At 38.6% G+C, this 17,346-nt stretch overlaps 1 protein-coding gene across 4 annotated transcripts in view; it reads right to left on the bottom strand.

The window, feature by feature from the left end:
- srgap3 (SLIT-ROBO Rho GTPase activating protein 3) overlaps nucleotides 1–17,346 on the bottom strand; it is a 122,205-nt gene that overhangs the window by 43,456 nt on the left and 61,403 nt on the right. For 3 of the 4 annotated variants that reach the window (XM_052140572.1, XM_052140574.1, XM_052140575.1), the window contains exons 6-8: nucleotides 7,705–7,833; nucleotides 4,223–4,444; nucleotides 3,865–3,966 (exon numbers count right to left, since the gene is read on the bottom strand). In XM_052140572.1, coding sequence (XP_051996532.1) covers nucleotides 3,865–3,966; nucleotides 4,223–4,444; nucleotides 7,705–7,833 — 453 coding nt within the window. The remainder of the gene's footprint in view (nucleotides 1–3,864; nucleotides 3,967–4,222; nucleotides 4,445–7,704; nucleotides 7,834–17,346) is intronic. The other variant, XM_052140576.1, reaches the window with a different exon arrangement.

Below are 17,346 nucleotides of genomic sequence, written 5' to 3'. Positions count from 1 at the left end.
ATGAAGCTGTCAGCTGAGGACATGTGAGGCATCTATTTCTCAAACTAGAGACTCATCATCTTGTTTATTTGTACATCTGCCCTTCCACATCTCTTTCTGTCCTTGTTAGAGCCAGTTGTCCTTTATCTTTGAAGACTGTAGTGTAAACCTTTGTATGAAATCTTCAGTTTTTTGGCAACTTCAAGCATTGTATATCTTTCATTCCTCAAAACAATGATTGACTGAGTTTCTAGAGAAAGCTGTTCCATTTTTAAGACACGCCAGTCTATTGCATATTGTGGCAACTCAAAAACAAACAAAAAGACAATGTTAAGCTTCATTTTATGAACGAAACAGCTTTCAACGGTGTTTGATATAATGGCAAGTGATTTTCTAGTACCAAATTATCAATTTAGCATGATTATTCAAGGATAAGTTGTTGGATGGGGACGGTCTAGATTTGATCAAAAATGACTTTTTTCAAATGTCCTGACTACACTTTGTGATCAGTTGAATGCCACTTTGGTGAATTAAAGTACCAATTTCCTTCCGAAACAGCAAAATCTGTACATTATTCAAAAATATTGGCCGCCAGTGTAAATAAGAGGGAAGCAACTTTGCAATGCCGAAATAAGCTGTGCCAGCTCTGAACGACCTCATCCCATAGCATCAGTATATACAATAATTTAAATACATTGGTCTAAAAAAGTATTAGGTCACTTTAGCTTCACACATGAAAATGACATTACATCAAAAAACTAAATAACAAACCAAGAGGCATTTGTTTTAAATATTTTTTTTTAGAACATTTAATTTAAACAAGTTTGTTTTTTAAGTGTTAAATTATAAACAATAGATATACTGCTCAGAATTAAGACAAAAGTATTTGGACGCTTTCTGGTTGTGAAACTGAAGGAGCCTTTACACAGCAGAGTTAAGCCTAAATTCTTGCTCAAAATTCTGTGTAAACATGCAAAAGCCAGGCTAAATTAAGCCTGTTCTGACCCACCTCAGCACCTAGACAAATGCAGTTCTGAGGCTGCTTAAATTCGATGTAAATGAAATGCAGCATCAGAACCTTAAACTATGTTGCTGTTATGATAGAGCACATATTTCATAATTTTGTTTCATATTTAAAAGGCTAACTTCGTATTTTCATTTGTTTAATGTTTCTGTTTTCATAATTTTATATTTAAAACATTAATCTCATAATATTATTTATGCAGTTGTTATTGCTGTATAAATGTATTTATGCTGGCTGTGAGCAGCATTAAACAGTCTGCGTAAATGCATCTAAACGCCACTTTAGATGCAGCTTTTGTGCCACCTTTGCAGTGTAAAGATGGATTAACTGGAGAATTGCCATAGTTAATGTGAAGGAAACTGACTTCAAGGGAAAAATGGCTCAGAAAAGTGATGTAGGGTCTAAGGAAAGGTCTAGCATTATTTGTTTGCAGTTGGCACTTGGTTCTATATTTTCTTTCTAGGGAAAACAAATTCATAAATGTTTGTGTTATACATTCTGTAACTTTGGAATATATTTTGGGTTCAAAAAATTGATCTAATACTTTTGAATAAAATATTCTTTGTATACTGTAATTGAAAAAAGTGCTTAATGTTTGTAATAACATATTTTCAATAACAGGTACATGGATTTTAGCCCACAATATGAGCTTAAGAATATTTTGAGAATCATAAAATGTATGAAACTTCCAAATGTATGTATTAGTGTGCACAAATGACTAAAGGAGGGAACAACAGTAAGTATATCAGCTTAATATCTGCAATACCATGTAGGTGTCTTTTTTTATATATTTAAGCCCACAGGCCACTCATATGAAGTCACTCACACTTGATTCCTGGAATGTTTATGCAGGTAAAGCTTTTAAAACGTCATAGTTGAGAAATAGCTCAGAGAAAAGAAACAAGACATGTGTGGAGATGTGAACTTCCTCCCCTATCCATTTCAAAGATAAATCACAGAAGGCAAACCACAAGTGATTTTTGAGCATATACGAGAAAATACTGGGGAAAAATCTTAAACCAATATGCAGTCGTTTTCTGGTCCTAGCAGGTCAAAGTTGGTTAAGTTTGCCAAACCGGTTTACAGCTGTTCTTGCTGTTCACCCAGCCTGGCCAATGTGATATTTAGCAGTTTAGCCAGTCTGACCAGCTGTTTAGAAAGTAATAAAATCAGCAAAAAGACAAGCTTAACCAGACTGACTCGGCTGGGAGATTAACTGGCCACCTTAGGCTGGTTTAAGATAGTTTTATTTAGAAAGGAAGTGCTGTACACAGCTCAGTAACATCCTAACCCTCTATACCCACAAGCAATCCAACTAATCTCTTCAGGATCGGATTCCTTTCGATCCTGGGTCCAAAGAACCCTCACACCAATGTCTGAAAATTAGTATTGTCTGAATGCTACAGGGGCTTGTGTGTTAATTGGCCCCAGGCCCTGGCTGTGCAGCTCACATATTAATGTGGCACATTTCCTAAATGACACAAAATCATCCATTACTAGCTGGTTATAAGATACAAAGTGATAAGTGTGAGATAAAGCCATCAATAAACACAGAGGGAAGCTATTATGAAGTCCATTAGCACATGCAGACACATGCAGTTGGGTTGGTAATGTGTCTGGATTGTATCCCACTCTCCTCAGACACCGAATTACCCTCTCCAAAGACCAAACATGGAGATAACTGCTTCATCCCAAAAGTAACACACCATTATGAGATGAGAAACCTAAAAATACACTACCAGTTCCCTTGGCAGATGGACCATTAATCCTGCAATTGCGACGAGTTTGATTGCTAGGCTGAAATATTCTCTGGAGTATTTTAAAAATGGAGAAAACTGTATGCGAGTACATGTGAGGGCTGTTTGAGAACTAAAGGCTCATGTGTGAGAGGCAGTTGGACTCTCTGCAGAGTTATGACGCACATGAGAAGCTGATAGATCTTTACAGTGAGCAGGTGAAGCCTCCCAAGGTGTAAATGAAGTCGTACAGTTACTTAAACATTTGGTTGGACCAAGCGAATCTGTGTAGTGTACAGATAGGAGATTATAAACAAATCTGTTAGTAAACTATTGCATGGCCAGACAAGTGGTCCACATTAGGGGTTGCACGACTACTGATTTTTAATAGTCGACCCTGTTAATAGAGTCGAATTTGACTAGTCGTGAAATCATTCCACCCCCAAACCACCGCACACCCAACCCACAGAAATACTGCAATCCTACATGCTCTCGGATGACAGTAGGAAGGAATTTCCATCATACCAGTGGACTCTGACTTGACGTGCTTTTCTAAACTGTCGCCAAATCAAGTTCTTGAAGGAGCGAACAGCATCCATGTCAGATGTTCCAACACACAGTTGACAATCGGAATTAATAATCTGTCAGGTAATCAGACTCCAACTTGAAGCGCTTTTCTGAATGTTGCCGAATGGTTTTCTTCAAGAAAAGTCCACACACTATGACATTGTGATATGACTCAATATAATCAGGTCAGGTCCCTCCTTCAATATAAGCCTGTAGGATTTTTTTTGCCCATTTTATTGTCCTCCAGGTGAAACCTTTAGGTCAGATGACTCATTGACATGACAGTGCAACTTGCATTAGCAAGCACCCGTAAATACACATGTGTGTCAAAATGTGCCGCAAACAAAACTTACATCAAGACTCAATGTCTTGAACCTCAAGACCTACAAATATAGCAAAAAGTTCTTACATTAAAGCACTCATTGTAGCTTCAATCATTTCTAGGTGAATTGCCCCCTGAATCCTAAGTAAGCATAAGTTGCACCATCTGAGATGGAGACTAGTTCAATATTACTGTAATGTGACCAGACACTAAGCTGATTCTTAGGTGGTGCTCACCTCCTCATTTTCAATCTTGAGCGTGGCAAGACGGGACTGCAGCTGATGGTAACGCATTAGAAGTTCTGTCTGCACTGGTTGCTGAGCACTCACCTGACACACCTGAAAAACACAGAAACAAATTACACAGCATATCATTTGCAGCATACTTAAAGGGATAGTTCACCCAAAAAGGTAAATTTTGTCTTCATTCACTCATTCTCATAATGTTCCAACTTTCATATACTTTAACGTTAGAAAGAAAGTTATCAGATTTGGAACAATGCGTGGGTGAGTAAATGAATAATGAACTTAAATTTTGGGGTGAACTATCCCTTTGAGATCTGTTTTACTCTTAGGAAGTTATTTGGTAAGTTACCTCATCTCCCATGTGTGGCAGAAATTCAAAGCGCATGGGCGGGCAGAAGACCTGATTGTACATATCCATGATCTTGTGCTTGTCACTACGGGGGTCCAGGTTGTCCACTGCATTCTCAATGATGTCCAAACCCTCATGCCGAGAGGTCTCAAGGTTATACTCAGCAGATAGAAATGTCCTCAACGTGCGGGCTAAGCTAGCATGGTAACCAAGGTCACAGCACTGTGGGAAGAAGAACAAAGACATGAGGACAAGAGAGATAAATTATTTCTCAAAGAGAGCCTGCATGACATTAAGATGAACGCCAATCCAATCACTCTTCCTTGACAGATATATATATATATATATATATATATATTATATATATATATATATATATATATATATAAAAGATGAATCTTTATTTGCAACAACGTTTCCATCGCATTGCAATCAGGCAGGGCAAATTATATGACAGGTAGTATCTCCTGTGTCTATGTGGATTGAAGCGACATTAAAATGACATTATCTAAATGAGAGTGAATTTTAACCTGTGGATGATTGAGATCTTCAATATCTATAATTGGAAGAACAAGCACAGTGGGATATCTTAGCTAATTAGTTTAACCATGCAACAAATGTGAAACTAACCTCTTTTAGCAACATTAAGCGAGTTTAAATTTGCTTGAGGGAAAATTAAGACCTCAGTGATTCATTAAAATTAGACAGTTATAAATCTATTGAACTGTAAACCCATGTATTATGCACAAAAGGGCTTGTCCAAACACTCGACAGTCTTAGACTGTAGCACATTCTGTTTAGCATTACAACTCTGCTGGAGATAATCGTTACACATGCAAAAATGTAATCTTCAGACATATTCTTTGGGGCTGATGAAAAAAGAATGAAAAAAACTTCAGTGTATTGTTTAGCAAGGGTTGACAGGCCAGCATCTTTTTGATGCTTCTATGTGTTTAAATATACTTACAGGCGTTAAAGGAAACAATAAGGGGTTGCCTAATTGCTGGGAATTTTGTTAAATTCTTTGTGTGCTTGATATGTGACTTAGTTAGCATACTTTACTCACAGCTCTATGTGTGTGTTTGCAGCAGCAGAAGTTGAGGTAGAGATTTTTGGATCTACTTGCAAAACCAGAAATTTTCTGGTGCAAGGTAACCTGGAAAAGTACAAGGCAATCTGGCTTCCACAAGTACCAAATTAATCTACGTGTACACAATGTTGTATAAGGGAGTTATGTGAGTTTTGGTTCAGTGGTTTTTCCAAATTAGTGGTTTTGAAAGCAATCATTTGACAGCAACCTGACTGTTAGCCCTCTAGAGGTTCTCTAAGTTCAACCTGTTTCGCTTTCACAAATGTCTTTGTGTCTAAAATGTATTTCTAACTTAAAATTCAACAATAAGTTTGAGATTGACACTGGAGGTCTACTATCTAGTACAATATATTCTTGTAAAACAGCATAGGAACTAAAAGGTTATCAGACCTGTAAAACACTGCATATGTCACTATGCATAGGTTTTCATAGTAGTATATATTTGCTAAGGTTATGTATAATAGCTTATGGTTCCTCTACACTTTGTTTTTACAAGGAAAGTACATGCATGTCAGATTTTACACACGATTATGGTAAAACATGAAATCGCTGACACTGACAACATTTAAATGCACTTAAAAAAAACGGTTTATTCCAGGGTTTTAGAATAAAGCACATTTTGAAACATCTTGTAAACAAGAACACTGAAATACTTGCGCTGTTTAATGGATTAAGAGAAAGCGGTTTAACGTATGCTTCAAGGAAAAACCGGCTTAATGTGGCCATGTAAACGCATGAGCAGCAATCTGATGGGTGTTTGAAGAGTGCGCGTGAATGGAACAGAACAGGATTACAAACATCATAGGATGGAGCCAACAAAAAGCCAACACTGTGCAAAGAATTCAACATTACTTGGAGTCCAGTGAGACTATACACATACATTACAAATTATACTCATTTATAAACCCTAATGTAAAAAAAACAGCCCCTCACATTCATGTTTATGTGCTGGTACATTGGGGGAGTCGCTGAGTTTTATGCAAGAGGAAACCCCTACTATTGTGGTGCAATTCTACTGTAGGTCGTGATACAAAATGAAGAAAACAAACACAGAAACAACTCTGAAATTCTCGAAATAAAATGAAGCAACGAAGAATAAAATAGAAAAGTCTTCCTCGTATCACATGTTTGTTATTTACACAAGCACCGCTGGAAAATTACGTAGCTGTGGAGAAAGCCGCTTACCAACCCAGCTGCATTATACAGGAGTAAAGAGTATGCCACTTATGCAGTGCATGTAAACAGGAAAGCGGTTTTCTCGCAATAACCACTTTTTTGCAATAAGATGCTTTCTTGTGTCCATGTAAACTAAGCCATTGTAGGGACCAGCCAACAACCTCCACAAGGAAGCAGCTTATTAATATATCATAATGTAATATTGTCTTAGTGGAAATGTAGGATTAGGAAATAGAAAATCTCATTAGCACAGTACAATTACAATAGAAGTTAAAGGAAAGTCCCAACAATGACAGAAAGACAAATGTGTGTGTATGAGTGCATACGTGTGTTTTCTTTAACTGCCTCAGGACATCAGGGCAACTGACGGACAGTGATAAGAAACACAGTTTGCATCTCCCAGCGAAAAAAATCACAAAGGTTTGGTTTATCTACAGTCTGCATACTACTGCTAACCTGACAGAAACAGCAAAGATGAGCCAACAGGGGATATTATTCAGTATACTTCACATCACTAATCCAGTCTCAGCAGATTTGTGCAGCTGACAGTGAAAGTAATATCTGTTGTTAGATTTGTAACAATAATTATGAATTAAATGCAGGAAATATGGTGTGATGAGGAGGACGACGTGGCTGGGACATGATGATGCACGCCCACGGCAGAGTTGCCAAATCAGCGGCCTCTTGCGTCTCTCTCTCTCTCTGGCATGCCCGGCTCCTCCTTTATCTCTCACCTGCTGATTGAGCAACTCCACGCTGGGCGTGCATCCTCACAGCATGGCCACGACCTCTTCCTCTTCACATATGGTTTACGTGCAATTAGGGAAAGTAAATAATTTTGCGTGTTATAGATTCGAGGTAAATCATTCCGGTTGACAATAATAGTTTTAATCTTTCTTTGTGGTGCTGGATGAAGCTGCAAACCAGATTAAAAGCTAATGGTGATTAATAAATAAAAAAAAAAGGTAAATACCAGATGGAGAACAAGAATAAAATCAGTACATTTTCCCAATTTGCTAAAGGTTACATTCCAGCAAATGCAAAACAAACATTTAGAGAAAATAAATTAGGTAAACCATTTTAGCGGAAAGACATTTCACCCACAATGCACACAGAGACAGATGGATCCGAGCCCTCATCAGTTCAACAGAGTTAAAGCAAAACATTTAAATCCCAGCTGATACACACAAACACATGTCTCATTGTGCATACTCACATCAATCATGTCTGAAACATCGTGGATGTAATATTTAGCAACAACGGCGTTGGTAGCTGCCAGGTTCAATAAATAGTCGTTGCGGGCTTTCGTGCATTTCAGTTTGTTTTCGGAGTACTTGGCTTGCCTCTGGGACAGGGAGACAAAACAGAAAATAAGCCAGTTAATATAATGAATTATTGTTTTCACAAATCAGAGGGACCAGGGAATGTTGTCACATTTTTGCAACAGTAAATATATGAGTCAATCTCTTTTTAGACACATACATTGACTTCAAACTTATTAAAAAAAGGTTGCCGAATATTTCGTCTATTATTGCTCAGGAAAGACATAGTTAATTTAACACATGTGTAGGGGCATATTGTCACAATAAAACCCTGCCATTTACGCAACACATTCTCACACCCCAACTCGTCACATACGGACGCTCGGGCAGGACCCCTTGGCGTCGCTTATTGACGCGCCGGGTGTACCTTTGGCGTCATTTTACGACGCGTCCGGTTTCGAAACATAAAAAACCATTTGGAGGGCCATTGCAGCCTATTCCTTTTGATTGTTATTTATCGCGGTCTCGACTCTCCACCCGTTCGCGGAGTGAGCTTACCCGAGACGTGACGCTCCGGTTCGCGGAGATACATAGAAGTCTATGGGACTGCCCTGCGCGTCGAAAAATGACGCCAAAGGTATACCCGGCGCGTCAATATGTGATGAAACTGCCCGAAGCGTCCGTATGTGACGAGTCGGGGTGAGAATGGGTTTACTGAACCCAACCCTGATTTAATTAAAGGGATATTTCACCCAAAAATCATAATTTACTCATCCTAAAGTTGTTTTAAACTCAAATGATTCAGAATCCGCTTTATTGCCAAGTATGCTTACACATACAAGGAATTTGTCCTGGTGACAGGAGCTTCCAGTGCACAATACAAAAATCAATACAAAAACAGCAGCAAGATATAGATAATAATAAAAAAATTATTATTCATTTACGTACATACACTTTTGCCATGGTCAAAAGTATTGGCAGTGACATCAATTTTGTGTTTCGCAAAGTTTTCTGATTCAGTTGTTGTGGTGTTGATTCACATTGTTTTCCAGAGTATGGTGCAGAGTGATCAGATTCATTTTAAATAATTACAAAAAGCTTCATTGGCCAAAAAAATTAACTATCGCAAAAATTTCACAGTTTTTTGGCCCTGGCACAAAATAACCAGCTAACATCATTTCACTAATCATAACAGCAGCACCTGGGAAAGTGTGAACGAGTACTAGTCAGGTGAAATTACTCGATAATTCTGATTGTATTATAAGAGCAGACTGATTGCTGTAAAAGGAGGGAAGAAGTGCTTCCAGTCATTATGTTCTTGTTAGCAATGTTTACCTCTAAATAAAGACGTGCAGCCATCATCGCTTTGCATCAAAATGGCCTCACGTGCAAGGAAATTGCTGCAAAGAATATTGCACCTGAAAGAACCATTTACTGGATCATCAAGAACTTCAAGGAGAGAGGTTCAACTGCAGTGAAGAAGGCTTCAGGACGTCCCAGAGTGTCCAGCAGGTGCCAGGATTGAATCCTCCAGAGTCGTCAGCTGGAATAGTGTCACCACCAGCGCAGAGCTTGCTCAATATTGGCAGGTTGGTGTGAGTGCATCTGCACGCACAGTGAGGCAAAGACTTTTGGCAATGGCCTGGTGTCAAGAAGGGCAGCAAAGAAGCCACTTCTCTCCAAGAACAACATCAAGGACAGACTGAAATTCTGCAGGAATTACAAGGATTGGACAGCAGATGAATGGTGCAAAATAATTTTCTCTGATGAAGCCCCTTTCAGACTGTTTGGGACATCTGGAAAATCGATAGTCCGGAGAAGAAAAGGTGAACGCTACCATGTGTCTTGTGTCGTGCCATCAGTGAAGCATCCGGAGATCATCCATGTGTAGGGTTTCTTTTCATCCAAGGGAGTGGGCTCTCTCACAATTCTGCCGAAAAACACTGCCATGAATAAAGAATGGTATCAAAATATCCTGCAAGAGCAACTTCTCCCAACAACCCAGGAGCAATTTGGTGATTTTTTGTGAATTTTCCAGCATGATGGAGCACCATGTCAGAAGGCAAGAGTAATAATGAAGTGGATCGGCGATTATTACATTGAAATTTTGGATCCGTGGCCAGGCAACTCCCCGGATCTTAATCCCATTGATCTGTGGTCAATCTTCAAAAGGCAAGTGGACAAACAGAAGCCCACAAATTGTGATCCACACAAATCCAAGCACTAATATGTCAAGAATGGATCACCATCAGTCAGGATTTGGCCCAAAATCTGATATCCAGCATGCCAGGGCAAATTGCAGAGGTAATGAAGAACAAGGGCCAACACTGTAAATATTGACTCTTTGCATATATTGAGTATTTTTGCCAATAAAAGCCTTTAAAACTTATGAAACACTTATCATTGTTTTCCAGTATAACATAGAAACATGTGAAAAAATAAATCTACAATTACTGAAGCAGCAAACTTTGCAAAACACAAAATGTATGTCACTGCCAATACTTTTGTGTGCAAATCTAATACAAATTCATTATATAAAATGTACAAAAATACAGTATGTTATGTACAGTGCAATGTCTGTAATGCAGAAGAGGATATGTTGGATAATATAAATAGACTAAGCTGTGTATTGCACATAATTATTTCTCAGTGGGGTGGCTTTAACTGTTTATGAGATGGTAGCCTGAAGGGAAATAACAGTTCCTGTGCCTGATGGTTCTGGTGCTCAGAGCTCTGAAGCGTCGGCCAGAAGGCAACAGTTCAAAAAGGTAGTGTGCTGGGTGAGTGGGATCCAGAGTGATTTTTATAACCTTTTCCCCCACACTCTGGAAGTGTATAGTTCTTGCGGAGGGGGTCATCCAATTATCATCTCAGCAGTCCGAACTGTCCTCTGTAGTCTTCCGATGTCTGATTTCGTAGCTGCACCAAACCAGAGAGTTATTGAAGTGCAGACTGTAAGTGTGATATAAGTGCCAACCATTTAGAGGACATACTCTGCTGTCGCAGGTTGAAATTCCTCAGCTGGCGACGGAAGTACAGCCTCTGCTGGGCCTTTTTCACAATGGAGTCAATGTGTGTCTCCCACTTCAGTTCCTGTGAGATGGTAGTGCCCAGGAACCTGAATGACTCCACTGCTGCTACAGTGCTGTTTAGAATGGTGAGAGGGGTCAGTGTTGGGCTGTTCCTCATAAAGTCCACAATCATCTCCACCATTTTGAGCGTGTTCAGCTCCTGGTTATTATGATTGCACCTGTGAACCAGCAGTTCAACCTCCTTTCTGTATGCAGACTCATCGTCATCTCGGATGAGGCTGATGACAGTGGTGTCATCTGCAAACTTCAGGAGCTTGACAGAGGTGTCCTTGGTGCAGCCATTGATGTAGAGGGAGAAGAGTAGTGGGGAGAGCACACATCCCTGGGGGCACCAGTGCTGATTGTATGGGTGCTGGAGATGAATTTCCCCTGTCTCAAAAGCTGCTGCCTGTCCATCAGAAAGCTGGTAATCCACTGACAGATAGACATGGGAACATGGAGATGGTTTAACTTAGTCTGGAGAATAGCTTTGATGGTGGTGTTGAAAGCTGAACTGAAGTCCACAAAAAGGATCCTTGTGCATGTCCCTGGTCTGTCCAGATGTTGCAGGATATGATGCAATCCCATGTTGATTGAATCACCCACAGACCTGTTTGCACGATAAGCAAATTGAAGGGGATCTAGAAAGGGTCCAGTGTTGTCCTTCAAGTGGGCCAACACCAGTCTCTCAAATGACTTCATGACCCCAGACATCAGGGCGACAGGTCTGTAGTCATTAAGTTCTGTGATTTTTGGTTTCTTAGGGACAGGGATAATAATTGAGCATTTGAAGAAGCATGGGACTTCACACTGCTCCAGTGATCTATTGAAAATCTGTGTGAAGATGGGGGCCAGTTGGTTAGCACAGGATCTAAAGGCACGCTGATGAGACGCCATCTGGGCCTGAAGCCTTCCTCGTCTTTTGCTTCCGAAAGTCACGGCACACATCATCTTCACAGATCTTGAGTGCAGGTTAAGTAGCAGGAGGGGGAAGGAGGGGGGCTGCAGGAGGTGTTGGTGTTTGTGTGTAGTGAAGGTCAGAGTGGGTGTGGGGTGTGAGATTGGGCCTTTCGAATCTGCAGTAGAACACATTCAGATCATCAGCCAGTCGTTGTTCCACCACAGGGTTGGGGGTAGGAGTCCTGTAAATAGTAAGTTTTTTTTAGGCCACTTCACACTGATGCAGGGTTGTTAGCTGAAAACTTGTTTTCCAGCTTCTCAGAATAACTTCTGTAGCCACTCTGATTTCCTTATTCAATGTGTTCCTGGCCTGATTGTCAAGACTTTATCCCCACCCCTGTAAGCATCCTCTTTGGCATGACGAAGCTGTCTGAGTTTTCCAATGAACTATGGTTTATCATTGTTGAATGATAAAAATGTCCTAGTAGGCATGCACATGTCCTCACAGAAACAGATGTATGATGTAACCGTATCTGTGAGCTCGTCCATGTCTGTAGCTGCAGCTTCAAATACACTCCAATCAGTGCAATCGAAGCAGGCTTGTAGTTTCCAGTCTGCTTCATTGGTCCATCTCTTAACAGTCCTTACTACTGGCTTTGTTGATTTTTCCAATATATTCCTGTCTCTGGTGGGGCATGTAATGTGCTGTTTGTATTTGGGCAGTTCACGTGTGAGATTTGCTTTGTTAAAAACCAAAGAATAATAACTGAGTCCAGGTATTGTTGTTCAGTGTCTGTGATTTGATCAGCCAGCTGTTGCAGCGCTATGTTCCCACACACATTTGGAGAGATGTACACATGCACTAGAATAAACGAAGAAAACTCCCACGGCAAGTAGAAAAGCTTAAAGTTATTAAAGAGCGCTTCCAAATTAGGACAGCACATCCATATATGAGTGTTAGGGACTCACAGCCTAAGCCACCATTGACTTTAATTATTTGGAAAAAAGATGCAATGAAAGTGAATGGTGACTGAGGCTAACATTCTGTCTTTTATGTTCCACTGAGGAAAAGAAGGTTTTCAACAACAACAATTTTTTACCACTTTAATATATCCCAGTGTGTTTTATGGTGCTCTCTTGTTTAACCAAAAACTATAGAGCTGTTCAGAAGTGACCTCCATTTGTAGGTGAACCTGGAAGGATAATTTGTCATGGGTTCCCCATTGGGATTTTCCTTTTGGTTTTCACATATAGCAGTTTTGGATTTATTAATAAAATAAGGGCTTACGTGATTATTTATTATTATTTATTTAATATGTAAATAATAAATAACATGTTCCACAACATATATTAAACACTTTCTATTTTGCAGAAGTACAGCATATTTTATCACTTTTATGCAGATGATTCCCAATTTTATTTTCCAGTGAGTGTAGACAAGAATTGTTCATCTGAGAACACCCTAAATTTCTTCAAAGATATTAAACATTGACTGGCAAACAATTTCTTATATGAGGTAAGCTTCATCATTAGCTATTTTTAAATCTTCTTTAAAAACATATTTTTATTCTGTAGCTTTTGAATAGATCATGGAATAGTTTGAAATGGATAAATACATGATGTTGTATTTTTTAAAAAAATATTTTATATTTAACTAAATCAATCTGTTTTTATATCACTCTGTCATTTTGTGTGTTTGATCTGTAAAGCACTTTGGGTCAACTTCTGTTGTTTTTAAATGAGCTCTATAAATAAATGTTGACTTGACTTTCATATCTCAAAAGTGAATTCTTTATATCTTATATATACTGCTCTCTCTCTCTCTCTCTCTCTCTGCATGAGCGGAGTAAGTGGGCGGAGCTTTGAGTGTGTGGCTGTTGTGTCAGGTACGAGTGATTTATCTTTTTCTATCTTTCAATTTATTCTTTGTTTTCTTTGATTGTTTAGTATATTTAGTTTAGTTTTTTGGGAGCATGGCATGCCCGGGTGGTGGGAGCTTTAACTCATTGACGTGGCATCATAGAGTTAAAATAGATTCAACTGCCAGTGCAGAAATGGTAAATGGTCTGCACTTATATAGCGGCATTTTAACCTTAACAGTATTCAAAGCGCTTTACACTATGACTAATTCACCCATTCACACAAACATGCATACACCACCATGCAAGGTGCTAGCCTGCCATTGGGAGCAACTTGGGGTTCAGTGTCTTGCCCAAGGAGACTTTGGCATGTGGAGTCGTGTGGGCCGGGATTCGAACCACCAACTCTGCGATTAGTGGCCAACCCACTCTACATTTCACCATGTATATGCAGAAATGTATTTATAATGTGTGACAATTGATCAATTTATTTTTTTTATGTTAAAATGCCAGGACCCAGTTCAGTGCAGACATCTACTGTTGTGACAAATGTGGAAAATGTTGTGGACAATGAATATCTGTCGAGGAACAGATTGTGGTTGGTGTTTTAGAGAGTGATCAGTCGGAAAGTGAAGTGCAAAATGATGCCAGTATGGTAATGGCTGTTGTGTACTCTCCTGTTAATGATGGTGAGAATCAGAATTTGACTGAATATGATGATTGTACATTTAAAACACCACCGAAACAAAGAATACAGCAATGTCCTATTGTTAAACAAGCAAATCGATGAGCTAAATATGACTTTAGCCAGTCAGATACAGAGAGTAAAAGTGATGTTTCTGAATGCAGCATTACGTGTAGTTTACCGCACAGTGGTTTTTCAAAACTACTGTGTAGACGACATTAAATCATTCTTAAAAATGCGAGGAAAGTGTGCATTTAAGAATATTTCCCAGATGTTCTGTTGAAAAAGCAAACATTTTTAGAAGTGAAAGTTGCTTCACAAATCAGGAGGCATTTTGTTTTGTTTTTTGCTAAGCTTAATACACAGCCAGAGACAAATGTCAACAGTAAAAAATGCTTAATTTCTTTTATTTTTATTTTATTGAGTTCTATAAGAGTTTTGCTTTCCTCATTTATGGGAGAAATAAAGATTGCTTCTATAAATATAAATGGGGCAAGAGAAGGAAAAAAAACAAATTCAATTATTTGAAATAAGAGACCCACAGCGATTAAGGAAATGCTGCTGATTTTTGGGAGGTTTATCGGTTATCTGTTTCAAGTAATTTGACCTCAATCAGTGGAGGAGTTGCATTTTTATTTTCTAAGAGTCTCATACCATGTACTTATCAAATTGAAGAAATTTTAAAAGGTGAACTTAAAAATTAGAGCTCAGATTGAAAATGTTTGTATTTATTTGTGTATATGCTCCCACCAAAGCAATTTAAGAATGAGTGTGTTGGATACTCTGAATAACATTTTAACAAAATGAATTCAGAAGTTGTGCTAATTATAGGCGGTGATTTTAATTGAGTCTTTTTTCAGTCCCTACAGCAATGGTGGGAACTTGCATAGGCAGAAATAAAGCAATTGTGTCAACAACATACTTTTAACGTCACAGGAGGCATAATTAGTACAATTAAAACATTAGAGAGAGTTATTGGATTTACAAGAAATTGTTGATGGTACTGGTGAGTCAACTTTTAAAGAAAAGAAAAGCTCTTTAGCTAATCTCTAGTTAGGTCACGCTTCCAGAATATAGAGTTAATGGATGCTTATACATTTTTCTTTAATTTGGAGAAAACAAACAGGCAAAAAAGGCTTTTTTCATGCCTTATGCTCAAATACTGGAGTATTGATGTCTGATTCTGTTGAAATTCGAAAGAGGGCAGTCAGTTTTTATGAAGATTTGTATAAAAGTGCGCTTATGCATGGAAAAACTGTTGATAATGTTTTTTTTTAATAACTTGACCCAGGTTTCTGATGAAGCTAATTTTGAACTCAGTAAGCCTGTAACCGGAGACGTTACAACGGGGTAGGCAAACCAGGCAATTGCCTGGGGCCCCGAGCTGGAAGGGGAACCCCTGAAGGATGGCTGATTACATTGGACTACAGCAACGACAACATGGAACCCCTTTAATTCTTTGATGGTACAAGACACTCCAATGACACGTCTGGAACCCCCCTAAAGGGGCCCCATGCTACGAGCTTGCTGTCAAAAGTTTCATAGTTTCAGAGCGGCAGTTAAATGACGGACCATGAAGCGTATTTACCTGTCCGGGCATTTTAAAAGGAAACGAAAGCACTGGTAAGTGAGAATCTGTTACACTGAATGAAGGAGTAATGTCAAGGGGTATAATTTCTCCCACCACGCATCAGAAAATGTGGTTGTCATTTGTCGGTTCAATTGTAACAACAGCTAGTTAATCAGTAGACTAGCTTACTCTGTCTAGAAATGTGTGATGCATAAACCATAGCTAGTATATCTCTGTACATTTGTTTTTACAAGTGTATAACATTTTTACATAAGCATAACATAAGCTATGTTCTTCTTGCCAATGGCTGTACTGTGTACACAGAACCTTGCATAGAATAAATTAGTTATGCCAAGCGTTTAATTTCTCCCATTAGCAGCATAATGATTTGGTTGTCAATTGCTAACAACAACGATGCTATCAACAGTTATTTTGTCAGTAGACTAGGTTAGCTTGTTCTGTCGAAACGGTCACAGTAACAGATATAATATCTTCCAAATATGTTACTAATGCATATTTGGAAGATATTATATACGTTACTAATGCATATTTGGAAGATATTATATCTGTTACTGTGACAGTTTTGACAAGCTAACCTAGTTATTTTATATATCTCATTGAATTTGCTTGTAAAAATGTTACAGTAAACAAAATGTTAACATAAGCTAAAGTGTTGTTGTTGCCATTAGCTATTTGTGAATTATTTCATACAGATCTTAACCATTTGGTGTTTGTGGACTGTGCTTGCATGACCAAATACAATTGTGCTCTTTTCTTTTTTTCTCAAGGTGCTTTGCTTAAATTTCTTTGTCCGCCTCAACAGATGAAGGTAAAATGTTCTAAAAGTTATTCTAAGTTGACAGTGACTTGTTCCCACTATACATATATTATTAGATTATTTAATAAAATATGGCCACACAGATATTTGTCTTTAAACAATTACTTCTTATTTGTATACTTTTTATTTGTATACTCATTTATACATTACGAGTATTTTTCTTTTTCTCCAGCAATATCAACTTCAGGTCATGAGGAGGACCTCGAAGAAGACATGGCCATTACCTCCAGTGGCAGCATGTCAGTTCCATTACAAGGGGTCACACCACTCCTTACCACCACCTCCAGACTTAACTACAGCAACTCCAAAGTCTGATAAAAAAAAATGTGCACTACGGTTTTGTAAGCAAATATTTTTGTATTGTTTGTGTATTTGGATGTATGCAAAGTTTGCATTTATTTCTATTTTATATATATTATTTCCATTGAAAAGAAAGCATTTTAAGGAAAATAAAAGATTTGTTTGTATCATAATCTATGTCCATGGATTAATTATTAATGTGCCTTATGGGGGGTAGTAGGGGTGGTTGTTTGTTGGGGGGGGGGGTGGGGGGGGGGGTCACCAGGTCCCTTCTGCCTAGGGCCCCCAGAGTCTCTAGAAACACCTCTGCCTGTAACTTGGAAAGAATTGAATAGAGCTCTCCAAAGTATGGAATGTGGCAAAGTTCCAGGAA

The sequence above is a fragment of the Xyrauchen texanus genome, chromosome 13 (genome assembly GCF_025860055.1).
Source record: "Xyrauchen texanus isolate HMW12.3.18 chromosome 13, RBS_HiC_50CHRs, whole genome shotgun sequence".
Taxonomy (NCBI): Eukaryota; Metazoa; Chordata; class Actinopteri; order Cypriniformes; family Catostomidae; genus Xyrauchen; species Xyrauchen texanus.
This window is presented reverse-complemented; position numbering and strand designations above follow the sequence as displayed.